The 27,225-nt window shown below is 38.6% G+C and overlaps 2 protein-coding genes across 2 annotated transcripts; one reads left to right on the forward strand and one right to left on the reverse strand.

The window, feature by feature from the left end:
- Positions 1 to 17,090: 17,090 nt before the first annotated feature.
- Positions 17,091 to 21,312, forward strand: LOC131300703 (protein FAR1-RELATED SEQUENCE 5-like). The gene is made up of 2 exons (XM_058326666.1): positions 17,091 to 17,288; positions 18,914 to 21,312. Exon 2 carries the CDS (start codon positions 18,918 to 18,920, stop codon positions 20,952 to 20,954), a length of 2,037 nt encoding a protein of 678 aa, XP_058182649.1. The 5' UTR covers positions 17,091 to 17,288; positions 18,914 to 18,917; the 3' UTR covers positions 20,955 to 21,312.
- A 1,939-nt stretch (positions 21,313 to 23,251) lies between these two features.
- On the reverse strand, positions 23,252 to 24,811 carry LOC131300711 (probable receptor-like protein kinase At5g20050). Its single transcript, XM_058326676.1, has one exon. The coding sequence runs from the start codon at positions 24,667 to 24,669 to the stop codon at positions 23,269 to 23,271; it is 1,401 nt and encodes a 466-aa protein (XP_058182659.1). The 5' UTR covers positions 24,670 to 24,811; the 3' UTR covers positions 23,252 to 23,268.
- Positions 24,812 to 27,225: the final 2,414 nt, after the last annotated feature.

Here is a 27,225-nt window from a genome sequence, read left to right on the forward strand (position 1 = left end):
TTTTCTTACTATTTATCAAAAATTACTTTAACTCTATTTTTTACTATTTACAAAAATAACTTTAACCACCATCTTTTTTGTTACTTTCAAATTGTACCTTTCCCTTTCTCTCTCTCTCTCTCTCTCTCTCTCTCTCTCTCTCTCTCTCTCCCTCTTTTTTTTTTTAGAACTTTAACCCCACTCCACCAATCAACTACCAAAGCTCTAGCTCTAATTTTAGAAATTCAAAATTACTCTTTTTTTTAGCATTCTTGTTTTTTATATTTTTTACTTCCAAAATTACTTTTAACTCTTTATTTTTAGTAGTAAATAAATATGAAATAAAGTTTTTTCTTACTATTTATCAAAAATTACTTTAACTCTAATCTTTACTATTTATAATAATAACTTTAACCCATTTTTACTATTTATTGCATATTTATTTATGACTAAAAAAAAAAATGAGTTAAAAATAATTTTTGGAAGTAAAAGTACTAAAAAAAAAGAAAATGTTACAAAGAGGAGGTTAAAAGAACTTTTGAATTTCTGAAATTGTGGCTAAGGCTTTGGCGGTTGGTTGTGGGGTTAATTGGTGGTGTGGAGTTGATTCTAATAAGCAAAAAAAGGGAAGGGGGGGGGGAGGTAAAATTTGAAAATAAAAAATATGGTTAAAGTAATTTTTGATAAATAGTAAGAAAAAAAAAGAACTTTATTGTATATTTATTTACCAATAAAAAAAAGAAAGAGTTAAAAGTAATTTTTGAATTAAAAAGTAAAAAAAAATAAAAAGTTAACGCCTTCCGTTAGCTCCATCCGTTAAAAATTGATGGAATTGGATGGCAGGGGTTTAATTGCTAACGGAATGCAAAGTTTAGGTGTTTTTTTGTTAATAGTGAAAGTTCAGGTGTTTTTTTGCAAGTTGTCAGAAAATTCAGGGGCTTTTTTGAAATTTTCCCTAAATACTTGCAATATATAATCACACACAAATAATTACATATATACTTACCATGGGGATGTTGTGAATTATTGTGGAAGATCCACTTGAAAGACAAAGAAACAAGAATATTAATAGGGCACCATTTTGAATTGGTTGAAATAGTCAATATATTGATTACAACTCTTAATTTTCTGCGTATAAATATGATCTATATTGTGTAGAGAAACTGATCGAGTGAGAGAGAAAGAAAAGGCAGAGAATAAAATATAGTAGGTCCTGAAAATCTACTCTGCTCTTGATAGTTCTTGAAGTAATTAGCTTTCTATATATTTGTGTCCACTTTCTTAATTTAGTTTCTGCAATCTTATTTATGTTGCTCTAGTTTTATAACACATTATTAGCACGAGTCTCTACCATACTGAGAAAGATAAATAGTTTACATTTCCTGTAACTCACTTGTGCATATGCTCTGCTTACTATATCTTTCTCCCGCATAATATACGCAAGTAGTATATGCTAAAAAAAGGGTACATGAAGTACTTACCAGTTATGAATCGTGAAGAATTCTATTTATAATAAAAGAAAAGAATACCTAAAGTATTTTACACGGTATAAACAAAATTGAGAATACCCGAAGTATTTTTTGCAACAAGAGTTTGGCCACTGAGCTAACCCCAATGGTTAGATATATGATTACATATTTTTACATTTATAGCATCTCCTTTATAATTTTATTATTTTCAGTTAGTGAAATATATGAAATATTTATAGATGTTTATATGTCAATACACAAAGAATTAGAACTGACTCACATCCTAAGGCATTACTATGTTCAGCTTATTTCTTGTGCATACTCAAAAGGATGACATCATGCATGCATACTCAGTTCATGTAACTTGTTCCATGATTGTCGACATGCATTTAGTAAGGTTGGTCCATTTAATAGTTAAATAGAAAAATAGCTTTGGACTTATTTAATTGCTAGCTACCAAAGCAATCAATTTGGAAAATATTGTTCAACACTATTTATTTCTACCGTTTGTTACTTCACATTAGAATGTTGATTCAATTTCCTTAGAAACATTTATGGCTTGAACTTGACTTTTATGTTTCTTTTACGAACAAAAGTTGGCCTCTTATGAAATTATTATCTTATTTCCTTAAAGTTTTCGGTAAATATGATATATGCCACATGTTTGTACTTATTACAACATACCCCTGAAAGTTTCAACAAACATTGTTTGGTACACATGTTTAAGATTATCCCATTAGATATTCTGAATTTTGTTATTGCCTAAGAATATCTATTTGGCTCGCTCATTTAATTATCTCTAATTTAGATTCTTATCTAAACTGAAATATCCATCTTAAACTATGTGAAGAAATCATTACTGAAAAAGGATATGCTGGAAGAAAAAAAAATCCTTCAACTTTCAAGCCTCAAATATGCTCCAGCAACAGCAATAGAAAGAGCGTTCACATGTACTCATGTTTAATTTTTTGTATGTTGGTTGCTGAACAAAATAGTAATGAGAAATCACAAGTCTCGTCCAGTTTGCTCTGTATCATTTCTAGAAGCGAATAGAGCTCATTTTTCAAGTCAGGGATGAGACCGTGGTCATGGACATAGGTATGTGCGTGGTAGCCATAACCACTAAGTTTGTGGAGTATAAATTCAGAAATTAAGTAAGAAACCATATTTTCCCTAGAAGTGGAATAAGTGGATTAGACCTAGAGGTGTCAAATGGGCTGGCACGACCCGTTTAAGTTCGTGTTAACCGTGCTTCGTGCCATGCCGTGCCGGCCCGTTTACTTTATTTACTTAAATCGTGTCTTGTCGTGCCGTGCCGGCCCGTTTACTTAAATCATGTCGTGCCATTTGCCAATCGTGTCGTGTTGTGCAGGCCCGTTGCTGAAATCGTGTCGTGTCGTGCCGGTCCATTTTCTTAAATCGTGTCATGTCGTGCCGTTTTCAATCGTGTCGTATCGTGCCGGTCCATTTTCTTAAATCGTGTCATGTCGTGCCGGCCCGTGTTCTTAAATCATGTCGTGTCGTGCCGTTTTCAATCATGTCAAGATGTGCCGGCCCATTTACTTAATCGTGTCGTGTTGGATCCGGCTGGGCCGTGCCGTTTTAAGTTGTGTCGTTTTAGTCTGCCCTAACATATGTGGGTTGACTTAAAGCATAACTAATCTTGCATCAAACATGCAACCATTGTATATAATTCAATCAAACAATGAATCAACGTATCGATGAAAGAGCTCTCAAAATCTGATGCACGAAAAAATTGAATCCAATGATTAAAACACTAAGCACAACAAAATGAATGCATTGAATGGTATCGATCGTTGTGATTGCGTTGCGATTGTGTGGCTACTGCTTGATGGCCTCGTTTTTATATAATAGAGCTATATAACATATACTAATTTTTCAAATTCATAATATAAGTTAATTGGTGGCATAGTGGTTTGTTTGTGTATAAAAGGACCTGGGTTCAAGTCCTAGTCCAGGCTGTCCAGCTAACCCTTATTTATTTATTTTTTTCCTTATTTCTACTATGTATTTTTTTCCTTTTTTATTTGACACTTTTTTTTCTTATTTCTTGTTAGATTTGGGGTAAATAATATATGACTTTTGCACGTTTCCTTTCATATTAAATTACTCTTGCACCATAAATATTTTGATAAGTTTTTTTAATTTTACTTGTTATCTTGTATTGTAATGTTAAATTTGCAAACCAAAGGTCCAAAGCCTATTTAATTTTACAAACAAAAACAAAAAAAATATTTTTACCGAATAAAATTTGATAGTTTTTTAAAAGTAAAAAAATGATTTTTTAAAAACATAATTTTTTAATAAATTGTTTTTTAAAAAAAATTAAATATCTTAGTTGTTTACCTTTAAAAATAGGTAATCAAATATTTTTTATCGAATAGAAATTGTTTAATTTTTTTAAAATTAAAAAAAAGCCATTTGGCTTATTTAATTTTTTTTCCCGTGCCTCGTGCCGTGCCCTTTCGTGCCCATGTTGTGCCCATGCCCGTGCCCGTGCTTGTGGCTTGCTAGAACCATGCCGTGCCGTTCCTGTCCACTTTTCGTGCCCGTGCCTGTGTTGTGTCCGTCTACGACTGTGTCGTGCTGTGCCGCCCACTTCCGTGCTCGTGCCGTGCCCCGGGCCCACTACAATCATGCCGTGCCATGTAAGGACCCGTATTTTTTCGGATATTATTTGAACATTTTATAAAAAAAAAAAATAATAATAATAAAATAAAATGTGAAATTGATTGAGTTTATTTTAATTGTGGGTCAATGTGCAAGAGTTTAAAATATGTGGGTGTTAGTGTGATAAGGTGCATGTGTGTATAAGTGTGTGTGCCAGGGGAAAATAATTCCCAAAACCCCATCCCATTCTCTCTCCCGTTCTCTCTCTCGGCTCTCTCTACCTCTCTCACTCCCTCACCCAAAAACTCACCTCTAAATTCAAAACCCACAACAAATAACCTCCATTCCATCTTCTACTCGTGTATTGTGGTCCGTATCGCTCCGGTTCGAGCTCGGAGAAGTTGTATTCCGGTTGGAACAAGGTTTTCGGAAAGCTAGGGCTTGTAACTTCTTGGGTTTCGTGCTCCGACTTCGAGGTAGGGAATTCTACCTCACTTTATATGCTATTTGAGTGTTTTTATGCCTTATTCGAGCTGGTATTGGTTGTCGTTGAGATTGGATCGAAACTTAAAATTTTCTGTCGAAATCTGTTGAAATCGTCTGTAAGTAACTCCTCCTACCGGTAGGAGCTTTTACCCTACCGGTAGAACGATTGAGAAATTTTGTCAACCAGCTCAAACGTACAGCAGCAGCTCAAAAGCTGCTCAATGTATCGAACTTCTACCGGTAGGAATTTCCTGCCTACCGGTAGGTCACGCTCGAATTTGAATGTTGACCTTTCTGTTTCCAAGTTCTACCGGTAGGACTTGCTTGCCTACCGGTAGGTTGCGTGAATTGGAGTTTCTACCGGTAGGACTTGTTCACCTACCGGTAGGTCTAGGTTTTATCGGAATGTTAGCCTTTCTGTTTTCAAGTTCTACCGGTAGGACTTGCTTGCCTACCGGTAGGAGACTAGAAGTTTCACCTGCTTTCACCTGCTTATTTGAGCTGCTGCAGTATCTTTCAGCTGCTTTCCTATATCTTTCAACTTGCATGTCAAAGCCTCTCATCGACTCTAATGAGCTTGTTTGTGTATTCTTCCAAGTGTTTTGATGAGTATTACTCATTTCTCACTTAGAGTGGCATCCAATGGACTAGAGTGAACATGTCTAGGGATTCGATGAGTAGTGTTGCAATCCGTTCCCTCTCTCGATTCGTAAATTTCTTAGATTCGTTTAGTACATGCTTTTACGGACTCCAAGTATAGAAACTAGATGATCAGGCATCGTAAAGTCTAGTCATGGGTTAATATGTGGCGTGTGAAGGTACGGGAAATGTACTTAGAGGTACGGTGAGGACGCGTGAGGTTATGGTGTACTTAAAGGAATAGGCGTGTAATAATTAATTAGTCCGAGTCTTGATATGGATGACAGTTAGGAACGGTTTGAGATGTAGTCAACGTGGTAGATTGGTAGATTGTTTGGAATGCTTGAAGTGAAAATTGATGTGAGAAAGAATTGTTTGAAATGAGGAAATAACTCGTGTCCTCTCGACTCGTCAAGCCTTTTAATCCTTTTGACACTCTCTCTATGAGGCTCAAGTGTAGAAACTAACGGATAAAGTATGGTAGGATTATATGTACGGGCTTAGTATGCTATGTCAAATGTGAATGGCTAAATTAATGAAAAGGCATGAACATGTATATCTGTGGAGTCACGTAATGATTAACTAAAATTCAGTGGTATAACCGTTAAAGGGATGATGAAATTGATTATGAAATGATGTCGATTGTGAAAAGTGTGAAAGGTGACCCAAGTGGTCGTTATTGAGGGAAAAGACTCGGGGTGACCCTGCGCTCGAGGGAACTAGACCCGAGGTGACCCAACTGATTCATATTATTGGAGGAAAAGACTTGGGGTGACCCTGCGCTCGAGGGAACTAGACCCAAGGTGACCCCACCTGATTATTGTTATTGAGGGAAAAGACTCGGGGTGACCCTGCGCTCGAGGGAACTAGACCCGAGGTGACCCTAGTGATTATTTGATGGGAAATACCGGATTAAAGGAAAAGAAAGGTTTTGCAATTAAGGGATTTAATGAAGATCAATGTGGACACGAGAAAGATTGTACTATCATACGGAGAATAATAAGATGTTTTGATTTGATTATAGACAAGTGTGAGATGACGTGAGTTTAATAATGTAACTAGTTAAAGAAGTAAACGGCTAGTGACATTGATGTGAAGTCTAGGACTCTTAGGCGATAATTCGCAGCTTGTTGGTAGTCATTTGTGGTATAGGCGTATCTGTCAGTACTCATTCATTCTCGGTGCATGGTTCATTCAAATTGCATATAGCTTGAGTTTAGAATTTTCTACTGGGCTAGTGTAGCTCAACCAAATCTTTCTTTTCAGGTTCTGATGCCGGGCAATAGATTGCATGCATTATGTGCTTGACAGTAAAAGACTTTTGGAAGCTGACATCACTGGTTATTTCGTCATCTTTGTGAAGATCTCATTTTGTTAAAGGTGGTTTTGTAACTAATTATTACTGAATTTTCTTTTGACTAAAGTTGTAATTATCTAAACTTAAGGACTTGTTTGTAAATTAAACAGGTGGGAAACTCATTTGGGTAACGTATATGATATGCGAGGTTTCTCTTTTATTGAAATGTATTACTTAATTATGTTGAAAATCGAGGGCGTGACAACTTGGTATCAGAGCATAAGTTTAGAACACCTCGAGACCGTGGGGAGACTTTTGGTCTCATGGGTTCAAAAAAAAATCGATGCATCTTTTTACAAAAATCACATGTGTGCTTGCATGAAGAGTCAGTATGTCGATGTGACATTGCATATGTATATCACATAGAGTGGCACAAAGTTGTTGACTTCGGTTGGAAAGGTTGGAGACCTGTAGCACATAATTAGGTGGCTAATGTTGATGATTTCATTTCTTATGCTTCCATAGTAGGATGTCTTCGAGACGTGGAGATAGGTGTGGTGAGACTGGGGATCGTGAGCACCAGGGCTGTAGTGCAAACGGGGAGAATGAAGTGAGTCAATGTACCAGGGATGAAGCGATGTTTCCTGAGATTGCTGAGTGCGGAAAAGGTGTCGAGACACTGGAAGGTGCGCAAGGTGGTGTGAATGTGGGAGAAATTAGGCATCGAGTCGTTAGCACAAAATCATCTTCTAAGAGTGTTGAGAGTTCAGGAAGGCAGAAACCTAGAGTATTAAATCACTTTACTCAGGACCAGCAGGGCTTTAAGCCACCTCTTTATATCGGGACTCCAAGAGCTCTTCTCAAGTGTCAGACTATGTGTTATCGATGTCGTCAGTTTGGCCATATTCGTTCTCAATGTCCACGGCGTGGGGGATCTTGTTATACTTGCGGTGAACGTGGCCACATGGCAAGGAATTGTCCTCGGGGATTGGGAGTACATGGTGAGTCGAGCTCGATGCAGCAGGAAACACATACGTCGAAACAGCAACAGATGCAGTTCCGCCGCTAAACTACCACCCCCCCTTATTCTCTAGCTCTTAGAAGCGTCACTTGTTTGAGGTATCATTTATTCCTAGTTGTGCTACTCATTCTCTACAATACTTTTGATTTGGAAGCATTTCACTCATTGAGAATCCTATTCTTGTCCATGTTTGGAATAGAAAATAAGAAATCTTAGTCCACGCGTGTTGAGAAATATCGATAGATCATATTTGCCGAGATTAGAGGTTAATCATTCCGTATTGAAGTGTTGTCTTTGACCTCTTTAAATTGCTTATATCGAGATTTGGTCTGATTTGGACAGGGATTGTTTGTATCCATGATGATTGGTGACATCTCAAATGTGAGTTTAGAAGAGTTGTTTCTTTTATTACCATCTTTCATTGGCCGAGCTGAATATTGCCAGAATTGTATCGTAATTTATTCTTCCATGAAATCCAGTGGGTGGATGACCCGTTATAATTCTCAGTATTTGAGTCAATTGTCATGCGATCCCTTCCTAACTTTTCTTGGGCATATTTAAATTCTTATAGCGAAGTATCTTATGACACTGTTGCTATCAAATTTGACAAGTGTTTCTCGTTCCCTATTCGAGGTCTTATTTGACATCATCCTGCTTGAGATAAGTTTTCATTGGTCAGTTTAGATTTCCTTGATGCGATTATCATTTTCGTCGTTTGCTTATAACCGTTATTCCATATGAGTATTTAATTTGCAACATCAATCTGTTGAACCCAACCTTTAGCTATGTACCGTATGAAATACAAATTCGTTAACACTATCAAAATTTAGACCTTGTACCCATCATTGCCTGCTTGGGCCATCATTCATTGTGGTCCCATGACTAAGAAGTCATATGATTTGAACTCATATCCTCTTTGTATCTATTTGTTTGCCCTTGCCTATTTGGTTGGTTCGAATTTCCATTGTTGGAGTCAAATCTTGTGGTGACATATCTATTGATGTCTATTCATTGACACCGTTCAATACAAATTCAATTGTGGAAATTACTTTCAATGGTATTTTACTCTGTCGTGGTTCCTCGATTCTGGAGGCACATGATTCATCTTGTGATGCTTAGTCTCAAATTGTTGAAAGTTCTACTCATTTCTAGTATGGAAAATTTCCTATTTTGGATCAATTGGTTTGCGCGAGATCAGTCTCATTACCTGGAACTTATTCATAATATCGAAATCTTTCGTTTGAAAAATGTTATCCGTTGACTCCTCTGACTTGTAAAGCAATAAGAGAGTTATGACCTGTCACTTCAAATTTCGTGAGTTGGCATAAATAGGTACTTCGAGTTTGTTGCCGAACCGCCGTAAAGATTCCAAGTGCTCTCTAAATTTCAGATGCCCTATTGCTGTTCTTCAAATTCTTGATTAATGCTGCTTGAGTTTTGTAGCTTATTCGTTTCATTTGAGATGACGAATCGAATCCTTCTCGTAATATAGAATGACCCAACCTAGAGTGAAAATTTGGTGCGGCCTTTAGAAGGATTGGCTTGTGTTATGGACCCGCTAAAACAATTAATTCGATTCGCCAACGATAGTTGGAAGCTCGAGGGAGAATGACCGAAAAGAGAAAGGTAAAGATCGTCAAAGATTGCTAACTGCGGAGGGCTGACCAAAGGATTGTGTTGACCGTCGACGTCACCCAATGTTATTTGAAGAAGGGAAATCATGAATTTCGTAAAGCATAGTTGCGTTGGGGCTTGTCTCGTTCTGGCAGAAAGGAAGCGTTCACCGTAAGAAGGATAGTCTAAGTGTCGGACACTATGTGCGTGTTTTGGGATACCCAGGCGACAACCGGTGAAATCCACTTGGAAGAGGCGCTTGATCACCGCCCATTCTAGATGGAAGTCTCGGGAAGTCAAATGGATTATCTGATTATACTTAGGAGGTAAGATCTCCATGGTGAGATAGATAATTGTGTATAGGATTTGTATAATAAAGAAAAGTTTAGAAACTGTGTACCGTTTGACGTTACCGCCTGACTTTTTCAAAATATATGATGCATTATGTATACGGAGATTGAGGAGGTATGAAATAAATCCATTGCATGTGTTAGAGAGGTCCGAAATTGAATTAGAAGCTCAAGTGTCCTATGAAAAGAAACCGATGCGTACCTTAGACTCGCGTAGTCCATTGTTGAAAGGTAAGCTGATGTTGTTAGTGCATGGTTACGTGGAAATGGGGGTACGAAGTTCGAAAGATATACGCGTGTTTGTTGTGGTTTGCTTGATATGAATCTAGACGTGGACTTCGATGATTATTGAATTGTTGCGTGATGGATAGTGCTACGGTTCGAGTGTGTTGATATGTTATTTGGCATGGCTAGATTAGTTTTAGCAAATTTCGAGGACGAAATTTCTTTAAGGAGGGTAGGGTGTAAGGACCCGTATTTTTTCGGATATTATTTGAACATTTTATAAAAAAAAAAAAAAATAATAATAAAATAAAATGTGAAATTGATTGAGTTTATTTTAATTGTGGGTCAATGTGCAAGAGTTTAAAATATGTGGGTGTTAGTGTGATAAGGTGCATGTGTGTATAAGTGTGTGTGCCAGGGGAAAATAATTCCCAAAACCCCATCCCATTCTCTCTCCCGTTCTCTCTCTCGGCTCTCTCTACCTCTCTCACTCCCTCACCCAAAAACTCACCTCTAAATTCAAAACCCACAACAAATAACCTCCATTCCATCTTCTACTCGTGTATTGTGGTCCGTATCGCTCCGGTTCGAGCTCGGAGAAGTTGTATTCCGGTTGGAACAAGGTTTTCGGAAAGCTAGGGCTTGTAACTTCTTGGGTTTCGTGCTCCGACTTCGAGGTAGGGAATTCTACCTCACTTTATATGCTATTTGAGTGTTTTTATGCCTTATTCGAGCTGGTATTGGTTGTCGTTGAGATTGGATCGAAACTTAAAATTTTCTGTCGAAATCTGTTGAAATCGTCTGTAAGTAACTCCTCCTACCGGTAGGAGCTTTTACCCTACCGGTAGAACGATTGAGAAATTTTGTCAACCAGCTCAAACGTACAGCAGCAGCTCAAAAGCTGCTCAATGTATCGAACTTCTACCGGTAGGAATTTCCTGCCTACCGGTAGGTCACGCTCGAATTTGAATGTTGACCTTTCTGTTTCCAAGTTCTACCGGTAGGACTTGCTTGCCTACCGGTAGGTTGCGTGAATTGGAGTTTCTACCGGTAGGACTTGTTCACCTACCGGTAGGTCTAGGTTTTATCGGAATGTTAGCCTTTCTGTTTTCAAGTTCTACCGGTAGGACTTGCTTGCCTACCGGTAGGAGACTAGAAGTTTCACCTGCTTTCACCTGCTTATTTGAGCTGCTGCAGTATCTTTCAGCTGCTTTCCTATATCTTTCAACTTGCATGTCAAAGCCTCTCATCGACTCTAATGAGCTTGTTTGTGTATTCTTCCAAGTGTTTTGATGAGTATTACTCATTTCTCACTTAGAGTGGCATCCAATGGACTAGAGTGAACATGTCTAGGGATTCGATGAGTAGTGTTGCAATCCGTTCCCTCTCTCGATTCGTAAATTTCTTAGATTCGTTTAGTACATGCTTTTACGGACTCCAAGTATAGAAACTAGATGATCAGGCATCGTAAAGTCTAGTCATGGGTTAATATGTGGCGTGTGAAGGTACGGGAAATGTACTTAGAGGTACGGTGAGGACGCGTGAGGTTATGGTGTACTTAAAGGAATAGGCGTGTAATAATTAATTAGTCCGAGTCTTGATATGGATGACAGTTAGGAACGGTTTGAGATGTAGTCAACGTGGTAGATTGGTAGATTGTTTGGAATGCTTGAAGTGAAAATTGATGTGAGAAAGAATTGTTTGAAATGAGGAAATAACTCGTGTCCTCTCGACTCGTCAAGCCTTTTAATCCTTTTGACACTCTCTCTATGAGGCTCAAGTGTAGAAACTAACGGATAAAGTATGGTAGGATTATATGTACGGGCTTAGTATGCTATGTCAAATGTGAATGGCTAAATTAATGAAAAGGCATGAACATGTATATCTGTGGAGTCACGTAATGATTAACTAAAATTCAGTGGTATAACCGTTAAAGGGATGATGAAATTGATTATGAAATGATGTCGATTGTGAAAAGTGTGAAAGGTGACCCAAGTGGTCGTTATTGAGGGAAAAGACTCGGGGTGACCCTGCGCTCGAGGGAACTAGACCCGAGGTGACCCAACTGATTCATATTATTGGAGGAAAAGACTTGGGGTGACCCTGCGCTCGAGGGAACTAGACCCAAGGTGACCCCACCTGATTATTGTTATTGAGGGAAAAGACTCGGGGTGACCCTGCGCTCGAGGGAACTAGACCCGAGGTGACCCTAGTGATTATTTGATGGGAAATACCGGATTAAAGGAAAAGAAAGGTTTTGCAATTAAGGGATTTAATGAAGATCAATGTGGACACGAGAAAGATTGTACTATCATACGGAGAATAATAAGATGTTTTGATTTGATTATAGACAAGTGTGAGATGACGTGAGTTTAATAATGTAACTAGTTAAAGAAGTAAACGGCTAGTGACATTGATGTGAAGTCTAGGACTCTTAGGCGATAATTCGCAGCTTGTTGGTAGTCATTTGTGGTATAGGCGTATCTGTCAGTACTCATTCATTCTCGGTGCATGGTTCATTCAAATTGCATATAGCTTGAGTTTAGAATTTTCTACTGGGCTAGTGTAGCTCAACCAAATCTTTCTTTTCAGGTTCTGATGCCGGGCAATAGATTGCATGCATTATGTGCTTGACAGTAAAAGACTTTTGGAAGCTGACATCACTGGTTATTTCGTCATCTTTGTGAAGATCTCATTTTGTTAAAGGTGGTTTTGTAACTAATTATTACTGAATTTTCTTTTGACTAAAGTTGTAATTATCTAAACTTAAGGACTTGTTTGTAAATTAAACAGGTGGGAAACTCATTTGGGTAACGTATATGATATGCGAGGTTTCTCTTTTATTGAAATGTATTACTTAATTATGTTGAAAATCGAGGGCGTGACATGCCAAGCCAATACCGTGCCTGTGACGTGCCGTGCTGCCCCGTGCCCGTGCCATGCCCGTGTCGTGCCGTGCCAGCATGGCCCATTTGACACCTCTAATTAGACCAGGAGTGTCTAAAGAAAAGGGGAAGAGCTTGAAAAATAGGCCTCCCAAGGATTATAATGACTCTTGCTACAGATGTGGAACAAAAGGGTATTGGTCACGTACCTCTCGTATGTAAAGGCATTTGGTGGAATTTTACCAGTCATCTAATAAGGAAAAGGGAAAAGAAACTGAAACAAGTTTCACTGGTCAGATTAATAATGACCAATCTGAACTTTTTGAATCTTTTGATATCTCTGAATATCTCACTGAACCAAATGAAATGAAAAATGATTTCTATGATAATGAAAATGACTACCTTGAATGATCTCAGTAGTTAGATTAAATTGTATTTTCCTATTTATATTACACGTAATAAATTTGTAAGTATCTCAGGTTGTTTTTATCATTCAATAATAAAATTTCGAGGTGTGCTTTACTCATCTATTTATGAATTTTGAATTTGCATTTTGGCATATAATAGGGGTATGGATACTAACGATGCATTGTCAAATACAAAGATAATTTGCTCGTCTGTTGCTCATGAAAACAAAATTGCCAGTTCCTGCTTAGAGTCATGCTATTTTACATATTGCTTCTCTAATTCGTGTTAGGCCAACTGCATATCACAAATACTCGCCTACATAACTTGTATTTGGTCAACAATCGAATATCTCTCACTTAAGAGTTTTTGGTTGTGTTGTGTATGTACCTATTGTACCTCCCCAAAGCACTAAAATGGGTCCTCAACGTAGACTTGGTATCTATATAGGTTTTGACTTTCCATCTATCATTAGATACCTTGAACCCTTAATAGGTGATCTTTTTACGGCACGTTTTGAGAATTACCATTTTGATGAATCAGTGTTCCCACCATTAGGGGGAGATAAATCGTAGCTAGAAGCTCGAGGTGAAATTACTTGGAATGCTTCGACATTATCTCATATTGATCCGCGTACTAATCAATGTGACCTAGAAGTTCAAAGGATTATTCATTTGCAAGGTATTGCAAATCAACTACCGGATGCATTCACCGACACAAAGAAGGTAACTAAGTCTCATATACCAGCTGCTAACATTTCAACATGCATTGAAGTTCCTGCAGAACAAACCACTGTATAGTATGTGATGCGTCTAAGGCACGCCAGAAGCGTGGGAGACCCATCGGTGCAATAGATAAATTTCCCTGGAAGAGGAAAAACCAAGGCAAAGAGGCTGAAGTAGCCGGTACTCTCGAAGAGACCAAGCTAACAAATTCAAGTGCTCCTGGAGAGGCTAAACCCACAAAATAGGCAAATGAAAGAATTAATCTATCAATATTTTCCCATAAGTATGAATCTCCTAAAGAGAAGTCTTTCGAAGAGTTATTTCCTGAAGAGGAACATGTACCTGAAAGTAATGAGATCTCAATACATTATATGAATACGAGTGAAATATTAGATATAAACAAAACTGTTGTTGACAACGTATTTTTGTTTAAAGTTGCTCTTGACATTACCAGAAGTAATGAGAACATTACTGAAAGTAATGAAGAAAGTGAACCACAAACTGTCGAGGAATGTCGACATGGAAATGATTGGCCAATGTGGAAAGGAGTAATTCAAGCAGAACTAAATTCTCTTGCAAAAAGGGAGGTATTTGGACCTGTAGTCCAAACCTCTGAAGGGATATAGTCCAAACCCCTGAAGGGATATGTAGGATACAACTGGGTGTTTATGCGAAAGCGCAATGAGAAGAATGAAGTTGTGCACTATAAAGCACGACTTGTTACACGAGGTTTCTCGCAGAGACTTGGAATTGATTATGAGGAGACATATTCTCCCGTAATGGATGCAATCACATTTAGATTTTTGATCAGCTTAGTAGTCATGACATGTCTAGATATGTGCCTGATGGACGTAGTGACTGCATACTTATATGGATCACTAGATGCTGACATATACATGAAGGTCCTTGAAGGATATACTATGCTTGAAGCATACAAATCAAAATCTCGAAGTGTTTATTCTCTTAAGTTACAAAAATCTTTATATGGATTGAAATAATCTGGTCATATGTGGTATAAACAGCTTAGTGATTATTTGCTAAAGGAAGGATATGAAAATGATCCTATTTGTCCATGTATTTTTACTAATAAATCAAACTATGGATTTGTGATTATTGTGGTTTATGTAGATGATTTAAATCTTGTTGGAACTCCGGAAGAGCTTATAAAAATCGAAGAATATTTAAAGAAAGAGTTTGAAATGAAAGATCTTGGCAAAATAAAGTATTGTCTCGGCCTGCAGATCGAGCATTTGCCGAATGAGATTCTAGTACATCAGTCGACATACACGAAAAAAGTCCTGAAGTAATTTTACATGGATAAGGCACATCCTTTGAGTACACCAATGATTGTTAGATCACTCGATGTGAACAAAGATCCGTTTCGACCTCTAGAAGAGGGAGAAGATATATTTAGTCCCAAAGTGCCATATATGAGTGCAATCGGTACACTTATGTACCTAACAAATTGTACAAGACCGAATATTGCATTTTTGATCAATTTGTTGGCTTGATACAGTTCTGCTCCAAGTCAAAGGCATTGGAAAGGAGTTAAACACATATTACGTTATCTCCGAGGAACGACTGACTTGGGCTTATTTTATTCAAATGGATTAACATCACAATTAATCGGATATACAGATGCTGGTTATTTATCAGATCCGCATAAAGTCCGATCACAAATAGGATATATGTTCACTTGCAGTGGTACTATTATTTCGTGGCGTTCTGTATAGTAAACATTGACTGCTACTTCTTCTAATCACTATGAGATTACCGCAATTCATGAAACAGGTCGCGAATGTATTTGGTTGAGGTCTATGATTCAACACATTTGGGAAAAATGTGGATTGTCGTCAATCAAAGATCATCCAACATTATTGTATGAAGATAACGCTACATGTATCACACAGATCAAGGGAGGTTATATCAAAGAAGACAAAACTAAGCATATATCACCAAAATTCTTCTACACTCACGACCTTCAGAAAAATGGTGATATTGATGTTCAGCAGATACGGTCTAGTGAGAATCTGATAGACTTATTCACTAAGGCATTAGCAGCCACAACATTCAAAAAGTTGGTAAACAATATTGGAATGAGTCGACTCAAAGATTATTGGAATGCGTCGACTCAAAAATTTATCCTACAGCATTGAGGGGGAGTCAATAACTTGAAAATGATTGCACTCTTTTTCCTTAACCTAAGGTTTTGTCCCATTGGGTTTTCCTTAGCAATGTTTTAATGAGGAAATCTGAAGACTAAAGCCATATTGTAAGAGAAACAAGAATGATGTACTCTTTTTCCTTCGTCAAAGGTTTTTCCCACAGGGTTTTCCTTGACAAGGTTTTAATGAGGCATATTCTTAGTAAGTGATCATCCAAGAGGGAGTGTTGTGAATTATTGTGAATGATCCACTTGGAAGACAAAGAAACAAGAACATTAATAGGGCACTATTTGAGTTGGTTGAAATAGTCAGTATATTGATTACACCTCTTAATTTTCTGCCTATAAATATGATGTACATTGTGTAGAGAAATTGATCGAGTAAGAGAGAAAGAAAAGGTAGAGAATAAAATATAGTAGGTCTTGAACATATACTATGCTCTTGATAGTTCATGAAGTAACTATCTTTCTATATATTTGTGTCCACTTCTTAATTTAGTTTCTGCAATCTTATTTATTTTGCGTTAGTTTTATAACAGGGTAATAATTATAAAAAACAAAAATGAATTATAAAGTGAATTATTTATTTATTTATTTTCTATGCGGGACTCTTCTTAGGGGAATTGTTCAAATTGTTTTCTCAATTAGAAAATTTGTTTCGTTAGGTTTGTTTCAAACCAAGAACACAAATGAATTATAAAATAGATATTCGTAAAATAGATCACATCATAACTAACAGACTGTAGGCAAATACAAATTGAAAAAATCATGTAAAAGCCCCAGAGAAATTTGGTTCTTAAAGACCAAAATACCCATTTTCTACAAATAGAAAAAAATCTATGAGTGATAGTACCCGTAGCTTTTTGGTGTCATGCTGTAAAAAAGTAGTACTATTTTTTGTGAATTTCATAGTCTCGGCATGAATGACCTGTGCCTTTAATCGGATCAGAAAAGAAATTAGTTGGGGTGCACGTAAGTTCTGGAAAAAAAAAAAAAAACCAAAGAAAAAGAAAAATCTACGGGTAAGTATCTCAGACACCCCCTCATCTATCAACATTTATCACTGAACACTCCTCATCTAAAAAACCTCTCACCTCCACCCCTCCAACAATCTAAAAAAGTTAAGAGGCTTTATAACCCCGTTAACAGAACGTGAGAAATGACCAAATAACCCTGTCAATTAAAGGGGTGGGTTTTGCATTTCTCATTAGCACGATCTCTCTCTCTCTCCAGAGTCCACACTTCGACCTTCTGCTATCTCCACACCGACAAAACCCCAGATTCTGGGATAATAGCAAGATCCATGGCCTAAATTAGCGACGCTCCACCGTCGATCAGGCCCTAATCAGTGAAATAGGCGTAGTTGAACGACTTATTCTGATGATCGACGATCTGCAGGTACATACGTAAACCCTATATGTTTAAATATGCATCTATGGTGGTACCGTGGATGGGTTTCATGTACTTTTTCTTCCTCTTTCTATTCTGCATATTTTAGGTTACGATTTTTTTGGTACAGTTTGTAATTTTTGAATTGAAGACAAAAAGAAATTGGGGCATTTTGGTTTTCCATTTTTCTGCGTGCATGTTGATGTTCCATTCTCCTTAGCAGCAACTGTTGAGGCCACCTCAACCCTGCGCATAAGCGTGCGAAACTGTTGGGGCACCCGACCCGACCCGACCCGACGCATAAGCGTGTGAAATGGCTGTTAGAGGGGTATTAGGAATTTGTCCGAGGTGCGCACAAATTAGCCCGGGAGTAGTTTCAAAAACCGGCTGCTACGTAGCGGTTTTTCGGACCTTCCGAACCGATACACTCCGCTATACCGGTGCTACCCAAAATTCAGACCCGTATGGGCCGGTTCCTGCTAGGTATCTCTATGTATCCAATTTTTTGTCTGCTACACAGCTGCTACGGCCGCTACAGGTACTTTGATACCCCCACTATGCTACGCTATGCCTGCATCGGTACTACTACACAGTCTTCTACCGCTATTTAAAACCCTGGCAATACCAAAAAAAGAAAAAAAAGATGTTGATGTTTGGTTAATCTGTGTTTTATAGCCTTTTGTGGAAAATGCTAAATTTGAGACTGTTTTAGTTGTTTGGTTTAGTCAATGTTTGATTGGCCGAGTACATGTTTTGTGAATTTTGCAAATGTGTTGACAGACTTTTGGTCTGCAAAATGATGATTTAATCGATTGGTAGCCTAAGATACATCTCTTGTTCATATCATCATGGCAGGTACATAAAATTCCTCCGGTTCAGTTCCAAGAACACTATGAAACATAGACTAGTAACTAATATAATGGTTAGAAACTGATTCTTCTTCCTCTAAATTTACATTGATTTGTGTTAAGTATATACGTAAGTCATAATCTTAGAGATATGTAAGAACAATAAGAAGAAAAAGCAATTGAAAACATGATGAATGAATATTAGTAATTTTCATGGAAGATGTTTTTTTTTTCTTTGCCCAAAAAAACCTCCTTCAAAACCCAAACCAAACAAAGCCATTCCATGGGTTGGCTAATAAATGCTTAAGTTTATAAAATTGAACCACTCTTATAAATGCCCTATTTATGATTCAGTGAGTTAGCGCCATAGAATCATCTATTTTGAGAAATTTTAGGGGTGATTGGTGTGTGTGTTTTCTTAATGTCATTTTCATGCATTGGAACAAATGGGGTTTAATTAACTAAAAGTTGGTTGTTGTATCTCACTAATTTTTTTAACTAAAAGCATTTAACTTATGTTTGGTTGAATTTTTCTACTGAATTTTTTAATAAAAGGTCACATGACTTTGTTTTTGGTGGTCCCAATAAGAAACCAAACCAATCAACATTGTTACAATTGATATTACTATCGAGTTTCAATAATGCATAAATACCCATAGAGCAGAAATTAAATGGGATTGAGTTGATTGTACTATCCTTTTACTGTTGTATTGGTCATGATCTCGTTTGTATAGCAAGTTAAAACCTTATTATGTCTAATATTCTATATTATTTGCTTGGTTGTAGAAGCATGGAAATACAAGACCTATCACCAGATATTGACGGTGATATCAAAATTATTTCAACAATGGATTGTAAGGACTTGGTCTTGGAGGAAGATCAGAATTTGGACGGGGTACCGGAACCTAAGGTTGGTATGACTTTTAATTTTGAAGATGATGGTCGCGACTATTATGCTAGATATGCAAAAGTTCAAGGTTTTGGTGTGGTCACAAGAACTTCTAGTAAGCGTAATGGACAAAGGACGAATATAACCTACTGTTGTCATCGAGGTGGAAAGCCGAGGACAAAGGCGCTCAACCCACTCAAAGCCCCTCCAACATCGAAAACCCAATGTAAAGCATCGATGAATTTGTCATTGCAAACTGATGGAAAATGGCTTTTGAATTCAATTGAACTGAAGCATAACCACGAATTGTGCCCTAACAGAGCTTGGTATCTCAAGTCCAATCGGGTTATCCGACCATATGCAAAAAGGACAATCGAATTGAATTGCTCTGCCAGAAGAAGAATGAATAAGACAATTAACTCATGTGTGATTGACGCACGGGGGCATGGCAAGGATTCAAGGAATTACACTGGTAATGTGGGATGCTTACAACTCAAGGAAGGAGATGCAGAAGCAATGCACAAGTATTTTATTAAGATGAAAGCAGACAATGAAGCCTTTTTTTATGCCATGGATCTAGATGAAGAAAATCGGCTAAAGAATGTCTTTTGGGCCGATGCAAGAAGTAGAGAAGTATTCAAGGAATTTGGTGATGTGGTCACATTTGACACCACTTACTTGGTTAATAAGTACGATATGCCATTTGCTCCTTTCGTAGGTGTAAATCATCATGGACAGTTGATCTTGTTTGGATGTGGATTAATATCTCGAGAGGACACGGCTTCATTTGTGTGGTTGTTCGAGACATTTGTTGCTTGTATGTCCGGGTGTTCTCCTAACGCCATCGTCACAGACCAATGTCGGGCCATGCAAAACGCAATAAGTATAGTTTTTCCAAACGCACGGCATCGTTGGTGTTTGTGGCATTTGTTGAAAAGGGTTCCTGAAAAGTTGAAGGGTTACAATGCTTATGAATGGATTAAATCTGGTGTCCTTAGTGCTGTGTATAATTCATTGACTCGAGAGGAATTTGAGGAAAATTGGGGCAATGTTATCAATAAATATCAGTTAGAGGGCAACGAGTGGCTTAGTGGTTTGTACGAGGAGAGGCACCGATGGGTTCCCGCATTTGTGAAAGATGTTTTTTGTGCGGGAATGTCAGCAACTCAACAGAGCGAGAGCATGAATGCCTACTTTGATGGCTACATCCATTCTAATACCACGTTGAAGGAATTTTTGGAGAAATATGAGAACGCCTTGCGTAAGAAGGTGCAAAAAGAAGAAGAGGAAGACACCCGTTGTTTCAATGTAAGAGTAAAGAATGTGTCTCCTTATGGTTTTGAAAATCAATTTCTAGATGCTTACACATTTGCAAAATGTAAGGATTTCCGAGATGAAGTAGCTGGTAAGATTGTATGCAGTTTGAGTTCCGTAAAGGTAGTAGATGATCGTATTTCGGAATATGAGATTGAAGAAGACATGAAATATGGTGAGAGGGAAATTTTGAAAACTGTTACTTTTCATGTTCGTTATAATGAGGAGTCAAAAGAAAGTAATTGTACTTGCTGGTTGTTTGAGTCCAAGGGGATTGTGTGCAAGCATATCGTCGTGGTTTGGTCAAGAAAGAAGTTAAATGAAGTGCCAGAGAAGTACATTTTGCGAAGATGGAGCAAAAATGTGCGGAGGAGTTACACAAGGGTGAAGGTTAGCTATGCAAATTGGGAATGCAAGCCCGAATGGCGTCGCTATGATTTTATGTTAGATGCTTTCCATAAGGTTGCCGATAAGGCCATGGATTCTGAGGCGAAGAGTGGAAGGGTGGTGGCCAAGTTGCTAGAAGCAGAGGTGGAGAACGAAGTTTGTGAGGGCAATAGGCCTATGTCCATCGATGTATTAGATGGAATCATAAGTTCCGAATGGATGGGACGATCCGACTAAGTTCCCAGACTTTTTTCCCTCTCTTGTTGGCTTTTGGTTAGTCCTCAAATCAGACTGGACATTACAGTGTGAGGGCATGAATTAGTAACGCATGAGTTTTAGTTCTATCGATAGCTATAGGGCCACTGTTGTTGTATGTATGCTTGCTAAATTCTCATGAATTTTGACCAACCATTACTGGGGCATGAGTAACAGTTTTGGAATGCTTGTCAATTGCCAGGGTCATGCCGTAGTACTGCTTTGTTGTAGTCTAAATATGCTGGAAATCTGTTCTGAAATTTGAGGTCTGGAGGATTGTTCAAGTTTGCCATACCATATTTTTATGGAATGTCCTGAATGTTTCCTCTTTTATGCTTGATTAGTTGTTAACTTTTGCGCTTCAGATTGGTCAAGTTTCATAGACGAAATACACGAGTGGAATGTTTCTTTATTCAAGCCATTTGAAAAACAAAATTTTAACTATGCTACTTTAGGACTAAAACCTGATGTTATCACCATGTTCTGCATTTTGGCTCTTTTTCAGGGCGATACACTCCGTGCTCGTGTTTTTTAGTTTGATATTTGTATACATCTTCATGGTTTATGTAGCTTCTTTTTCTGCATCCATCTAATAACCCAAAGTTTCTTGACACGGGAAATCTCGAAGCATTGCTTGCAATATTTGGATCTTGGAGGAAAATGGGACCAAACGCGATGGAGAAACAATCTTTAAGTATGGGAAACTTATAGGTGAAGAACTGGGGCATCTAAATGAGTTGGTTATCTTGTAAGTACATGTTTTAATTTTTGTGGGACTGGATTCAAATTTGGGAACTGCTATAGAGCCTAGTCAATTAGCTGATTTGATCAAAGCAAAAAATGACATTAAGGCTTATTGGGTGGAGGATTTCAGGAGATGCTTGGATTGTATCAGGCAGTTGAGGGATGTAATTTTGTTTCCTGGTGGCTTTAGGTTTGGCTCCTATATCCAATGTTTTATTGGGTAGTCTTATTTCTCTTGGGGTTTTCCTTTCGGTGTAAAGCTTTTGCTTTTGTTTTGGCTTAGGTTTGGGTTCCATTTCTGATGGGACAGGGATACTTTGCCCTCTCGATGTACCCTTAGCGAGTTTCGTCAATAATACTTTTTAGTCCAGATTGTTTTTAGTCCCAAAATGAGATACCAGTCCTGATCTTTTGTGGCCCTTTCCGAGCGCACTTTATTGAAAAGAAAAAAAGTACACATTTTAGAGCTCATTGAAAATATTACCCATGTCAAAAATTATTTTAATGATATTAACAAACATGATTTCCAAAACATTTGTCTAATATATTGACACACTGATCAGAATCGATCAATTATAATGTGTTTCGTTAAAATGTTGATTGATATTTGATCGACATGATTTTCCACATTAAGCTGGTAGATGGAGGGAAAGCCAACCAACTCCGTTCCGCTGAGGTTCTTATTTTTGAAGTACTTATTTTTCATTTTACGAGACAGGTCATTCTCTCACAATACATCATCTTTAATTCAAAAAATAAGTTCAAATAAGTACTTATTTGAATTAGTAGAACACCGTTAATTGCTCAACTCTCCACCGACACCCACTTATAATCATTAAATAATGGTAGAAATCTGTAGAAGGCAGGTTTGAAGCCTATAAATATTACTAGCTCTGTTGTCTGTGTGTTTTGTGTGTGCAAGAAGTGGAACAAAATCAGAGAGTTTGAAGAGAGTGGTGAGGCTGAGAGGGGTTGGGGTTCTTGTACGGGGCCGGGTGAGAGAAGAATGAGCGATTCAGTCCAGTAATCTCCTCTCCGTAATTGTGAAATCACTGCTGCCTTACACGGATGTACCCGAGTTTGGGAAACCTCGTAAACCTCGTGTGCTCTTTCTCTTTGTGTGTGCGTGTTAGTTCAATCAATCCGTGCGTAACATCAGAATGAGCAGCAATAACTTTTGATAAGAAAGTCAGAGATTGAGGAATCCATAGAAAATCCAGCTACAAAATTTATAATTTTTTTTTTGAACAGATTTTTTTTTTTAAAAATCTAAGTAATGGTTACAATGGTTAAAAGGGATAGAACAATATTGATTAATTAGAGTATTATTACTACAAGTTTAGCTTTATTTTAATCGTGATGACGATAGGAATGCATACGAATAACTCCCAAATTTTCTTAACAATTCAAAGAATAATGCCAAGCAAAAAAAAACAATTCAAAGAATAATTCTCTTTTTTTCTTTTCTTTTTCTGCCTAATTATTTGCAATCGATAGAAGAGATTATTTACACTGTATGTGAAGTACCGATATGAGAGTAGGCCACGATATTTCATCTGCCTGATAGAACCGATATGAGAGTAGACCACGACGCTGAAGAGGCATCATTACAATCCTCTTGAGTTGCCGGCAACGTCGCTATCCCATGCCTACCACGACCCGGATTCACGTTCTCTTCATTTATAGACAATAAATCAACAACGAACATTGGGGACTCTGGCGGCTCCTCCACCTCCTCTCGCCGCTCCAGCATTTCCACCACTTCAGCCATGCTCGGCCTCATCCTAGCATCCTCCTGCATACACCACAACCCAACGCAAACCAGCCTCTTCACCTCTCTCTCATCAACCCCTCCCCTTTCTACAATCCTACTATCCACAACTTCCATCACCCTCCCTTCTCTCAATCTCTCGCTCACAATCTTCGGAAAGTACCCAAACTCTCTCTTCGACTTGTCGTTTCTATTCGCCTTGTCGATTACGCGAACACTTCTCATGCCGCCAACGATCTCCAAAAGCACGACTCCATAGCTATACACGTCGCATTTTTCTGAAATGCCGCGTTGTGATAGCCATTCCGGGGCTAAGTACCCTTTAGTGCCGCGAATTGAACTCGCAACTCTGCTCTCATCTCTTCCCATAAGCTTAGATAGTCCGAAATCTGAAACAAGACCGCGGTAGTTCTCATCTAGTAGAATGTTTTGAGGCTTGACATCGAGGTGTAAAATCCTCGATCGACAATCGTGGTGTAAATAAGTAAGAGCCTTGGCCACATCAATAGCAACTCCAACCCTTAAACCCCATTCCAAACACCCACCAGTGTATTGGATTGCCCCTTGCAAGGAAATTTCTTCCTTTTTCTTTCGAGGGAAAATCCACTTATCTAATGACCCATTGGGCGCGAAGTCGTAAACCAAAAATCGCGGGCCCGTAGGGACACAACAGTATCCGAGGAGGCGGACCAGGTTAACATGCTGCACGCTAGCGATGGCCGCCACCTCGGATCTGAACTCCTTTTCGCCTCTCTCTTTGCCCTCGATTCGTTTCACAGCCACCGGAGTCCCATCAGTTAGAATCCCCTTGAATACCGAACCGGACGATCCTTTCCCCACCAAACACCGGAACCCATCCGTCGCCACCTCGATTTCCCTGTGACGGAATTTCGTCGGGACTCCGGCAACTTTTCTTAGGAAACTGTACTCGATTCGGAGCTCTTTTGATTCGGAAGCCATTTGGGTTTCGAGGAGTCTTCTCCGGCTGTCGTACCGGTTTCGGAGCAGGTAGATTGCGATGACGGCGAGGATTGCGGCCCCATTGGCTCCGGTGATGAGGTAGAAAGTGTTGGAGAGGCGGAGGGAGATTCGGGCGACGATTATGGAAATGGTAAGGGCGATGATTAGTGAAACGGCGATGGCTTCTACTTTTTTGTCCTTCATCCAGAGTTTCATTGCCATTTATGAGGACCAAGGGGATAGGATAAGAGTGGTTTATTACGTTCTTGTGAATTGTGAATCCAGTGTCAAGTTTTGAAGAGAAATGGGACAATCAAACATTAATTATTGGATAGTACTTTTCTAGGAACAAGAAGGAGTCAAATACATATTCAAAAAAGAAGGTGTCAAATAAGAAAAAAATTTCAGTGCCGAGCAGTGCCGAGCGGTACTATGTGGTGTTCGCTCGCGCATTTGAGCCATCCATTTCTTTTTTGAACGGCTCAAATTTGGAGAGAGAAAGTGTTGGGGTGAGAAGAGAGAGAGTGTTTCAATCCGAACCGTCTAAAAGTGTATCGAACGGCTCGAATACACCGAGAGAATACCACGTGAGATATACCCGCTCAGCACTGAAAAATCTCTCGTCAAATACATAGCGGTAATCCATAAAACGAAGACTAGTCAAACTCCTCCAGAGTCTACAAAGCTTACCTTTTCAAACTGCATGGGACAATGATGGGAACGGCTAATTTTATACACTCGAGAGAGAGGAGTTTTTGTGCACAAGTCAATTTACAAGGCAAATAACTTCACACAGAACCACAGAAGGTGGTAGCCTGGATGGCTCAGCTCATCACACCCCATAGTGGAGACTCGGGATCGAGTCTTATCGACGATGGGGTAGAGTCTAAGTCATCTTGTATGTAGGTGGGACAGTAGTTATGACTTAAATCGAACATTCAACTGACAGGTAGGGAGCTCTTATGGTCACGCCCAAGGGGGTTGTTACGCTGGTCGCCCCCTCCCACCTTTTTTGGTGATCAAAAAAAAAAAAAGAACTTCACAGAGAAGAATATTTGTGCAAAATTTAGTTTTATATATTGGATATGAATGCTATTGTGAAAACACATTTATCATGGAAATGAAGAGAACACGAGAGGGCGACTGTAAGTAAGGATGACAGATAATGTACAAAAAAATGCATTGATATTTGTTAAAGATCTAGTGATATATATGATGAACATGTATTAATATTTATCCAATCTTTATTGAAAATCTATTTTTTTGAACTTTACGTGGTTAGAGAATCGTATTACAAGAATCTTTCAATGAACATGTGTTTTTGGGTTCAAAGAGAGAGGGCTATCATATGAATTGAAATCTAAACTAGATACTAAGGGCTTGTTTGATAACTTAAATTTAACACTTAAAGCTGAATCAATTAAGTAATAAGTGATTCGGTAGATTTGATAACGACATTATACATTGCTTAACAAATTAAGTGCTACTTAAAATGTAGGCTAAAAAGTTGAAAAAAAATAAGTAGCTTTGAGCTACTTAACTCTGGCTGAATTCTTATGTACTTGTATTTAATCACCATACCACTACCACAACCACTCCCACCATCACCACCACCACCACTTCGCCACCACCACCACCACCACCACCACCACCTTGTCACCATCACCACCACTCCACCACCACCACCACTCCACCATCACCGCTACCACTCCACCACCACCACCACCACCACCTCGCCACCATCACCACCGCCACGCTCGCCACCACTCCACCACCACCATTACACCACCACTTCACCACCACTCCTCCACCACCACCACCACCACCAGTCTACCACTCCTCCACCACCACCACCACACCGTCGCCGCTGCCGCCACCACCACAATGCCACAATTGCACAACTATAACTCCACTGACACCACTCATTGTCACCATTACACCATCACTCCACCGCCACCGTCACCATTACACCACCACCACTCACTGCCATCGTTACATCACCATCACTCCACCACTACCATTACACCACTATCGCCAGCACACCAATACCAACACCACCACCACCAACACTGCCGCCACCACTCCATCACCACCAACACACCACCACCGTCACAATCACCATTCCACCATTATTATAAGTACATTGTGACCATTAGTAAATTAAGAGAGAATCAGAACTAAAATTAATTTATATATTTTAAATTTAGTATTTAATATGTTAACCAAATAGCTTTTTAGCTTAAAAAATTCAGCATTCAGCTTTCAGTACTTAATTTTTCAACATTCAGTTTTCAATTTTATCAAATAGGCCCTAAGAGCATCTCTAGTATTGCTAGCCATTTTGGATAAATATGCAATAAACTACTTTAGCTAGCCACCAAATGTTTGAGCTTCCCAACAGCCTAAGCTTTTTGGCCATCAGAGGAAAAAAAACAAAACTCCTTATACCCATTCCACAAATCCCTCTTCAAGATCAAACAAATATTGCTACAATGAAAATCCACAAATCCACAAACTTAAAACCCAAATCAGAATTTAAAGGGATGAAATCCGTTTTTGGGTTTTCAATTTCTCTCTCCGAAATCGGAAGACCCAAAAATAGAAAACCCGAATCAAACCCACTAGAATTCGGTGCGGGAGCCAACGATCGAAGACCCGTCGAGGTAGAGCTCTTGACGATCGGAGACGCCGACGAGGTAGAGCTGTTCACGATCGGAGCTGTCCACGATTGCTGACAATGATGCTGACGCCGACGAGGTAGAGCTGTTCTCCAATGAC

This window comes from Rhododendron vialii, chromosome 1a, assembly GCF_030253575.1.
Source record: "Rhododendron vialii isolate Sample 1 chromosome 1a, ASM3025357v1".
NCBI classification, from domain to species: domain Eukaryota; kingdom Viridiplantae; phylum Streptophyta; class Magnoliopsida; order Ericales; family Ericaceae; genus Rhododendron; species Rhododendron vialii.

What these genes read in the sequence shown, in the direction of transcription:
- LOC131300703 (XM_058326666.1), top strand. Translation starts at nt 18,918, where the DNA reads ATGGAAATACAAGACCTATCACCAGATATTGACGGTGATATCAAAATT.
- LOC131300711 (XM_058326676.1), bottom strand. Translation starts at nt 24,669, where the DNA reads ATGGCAATGAAACTCTGGATGAAGGACAAAAAAGTAGAAGCCATCGCC.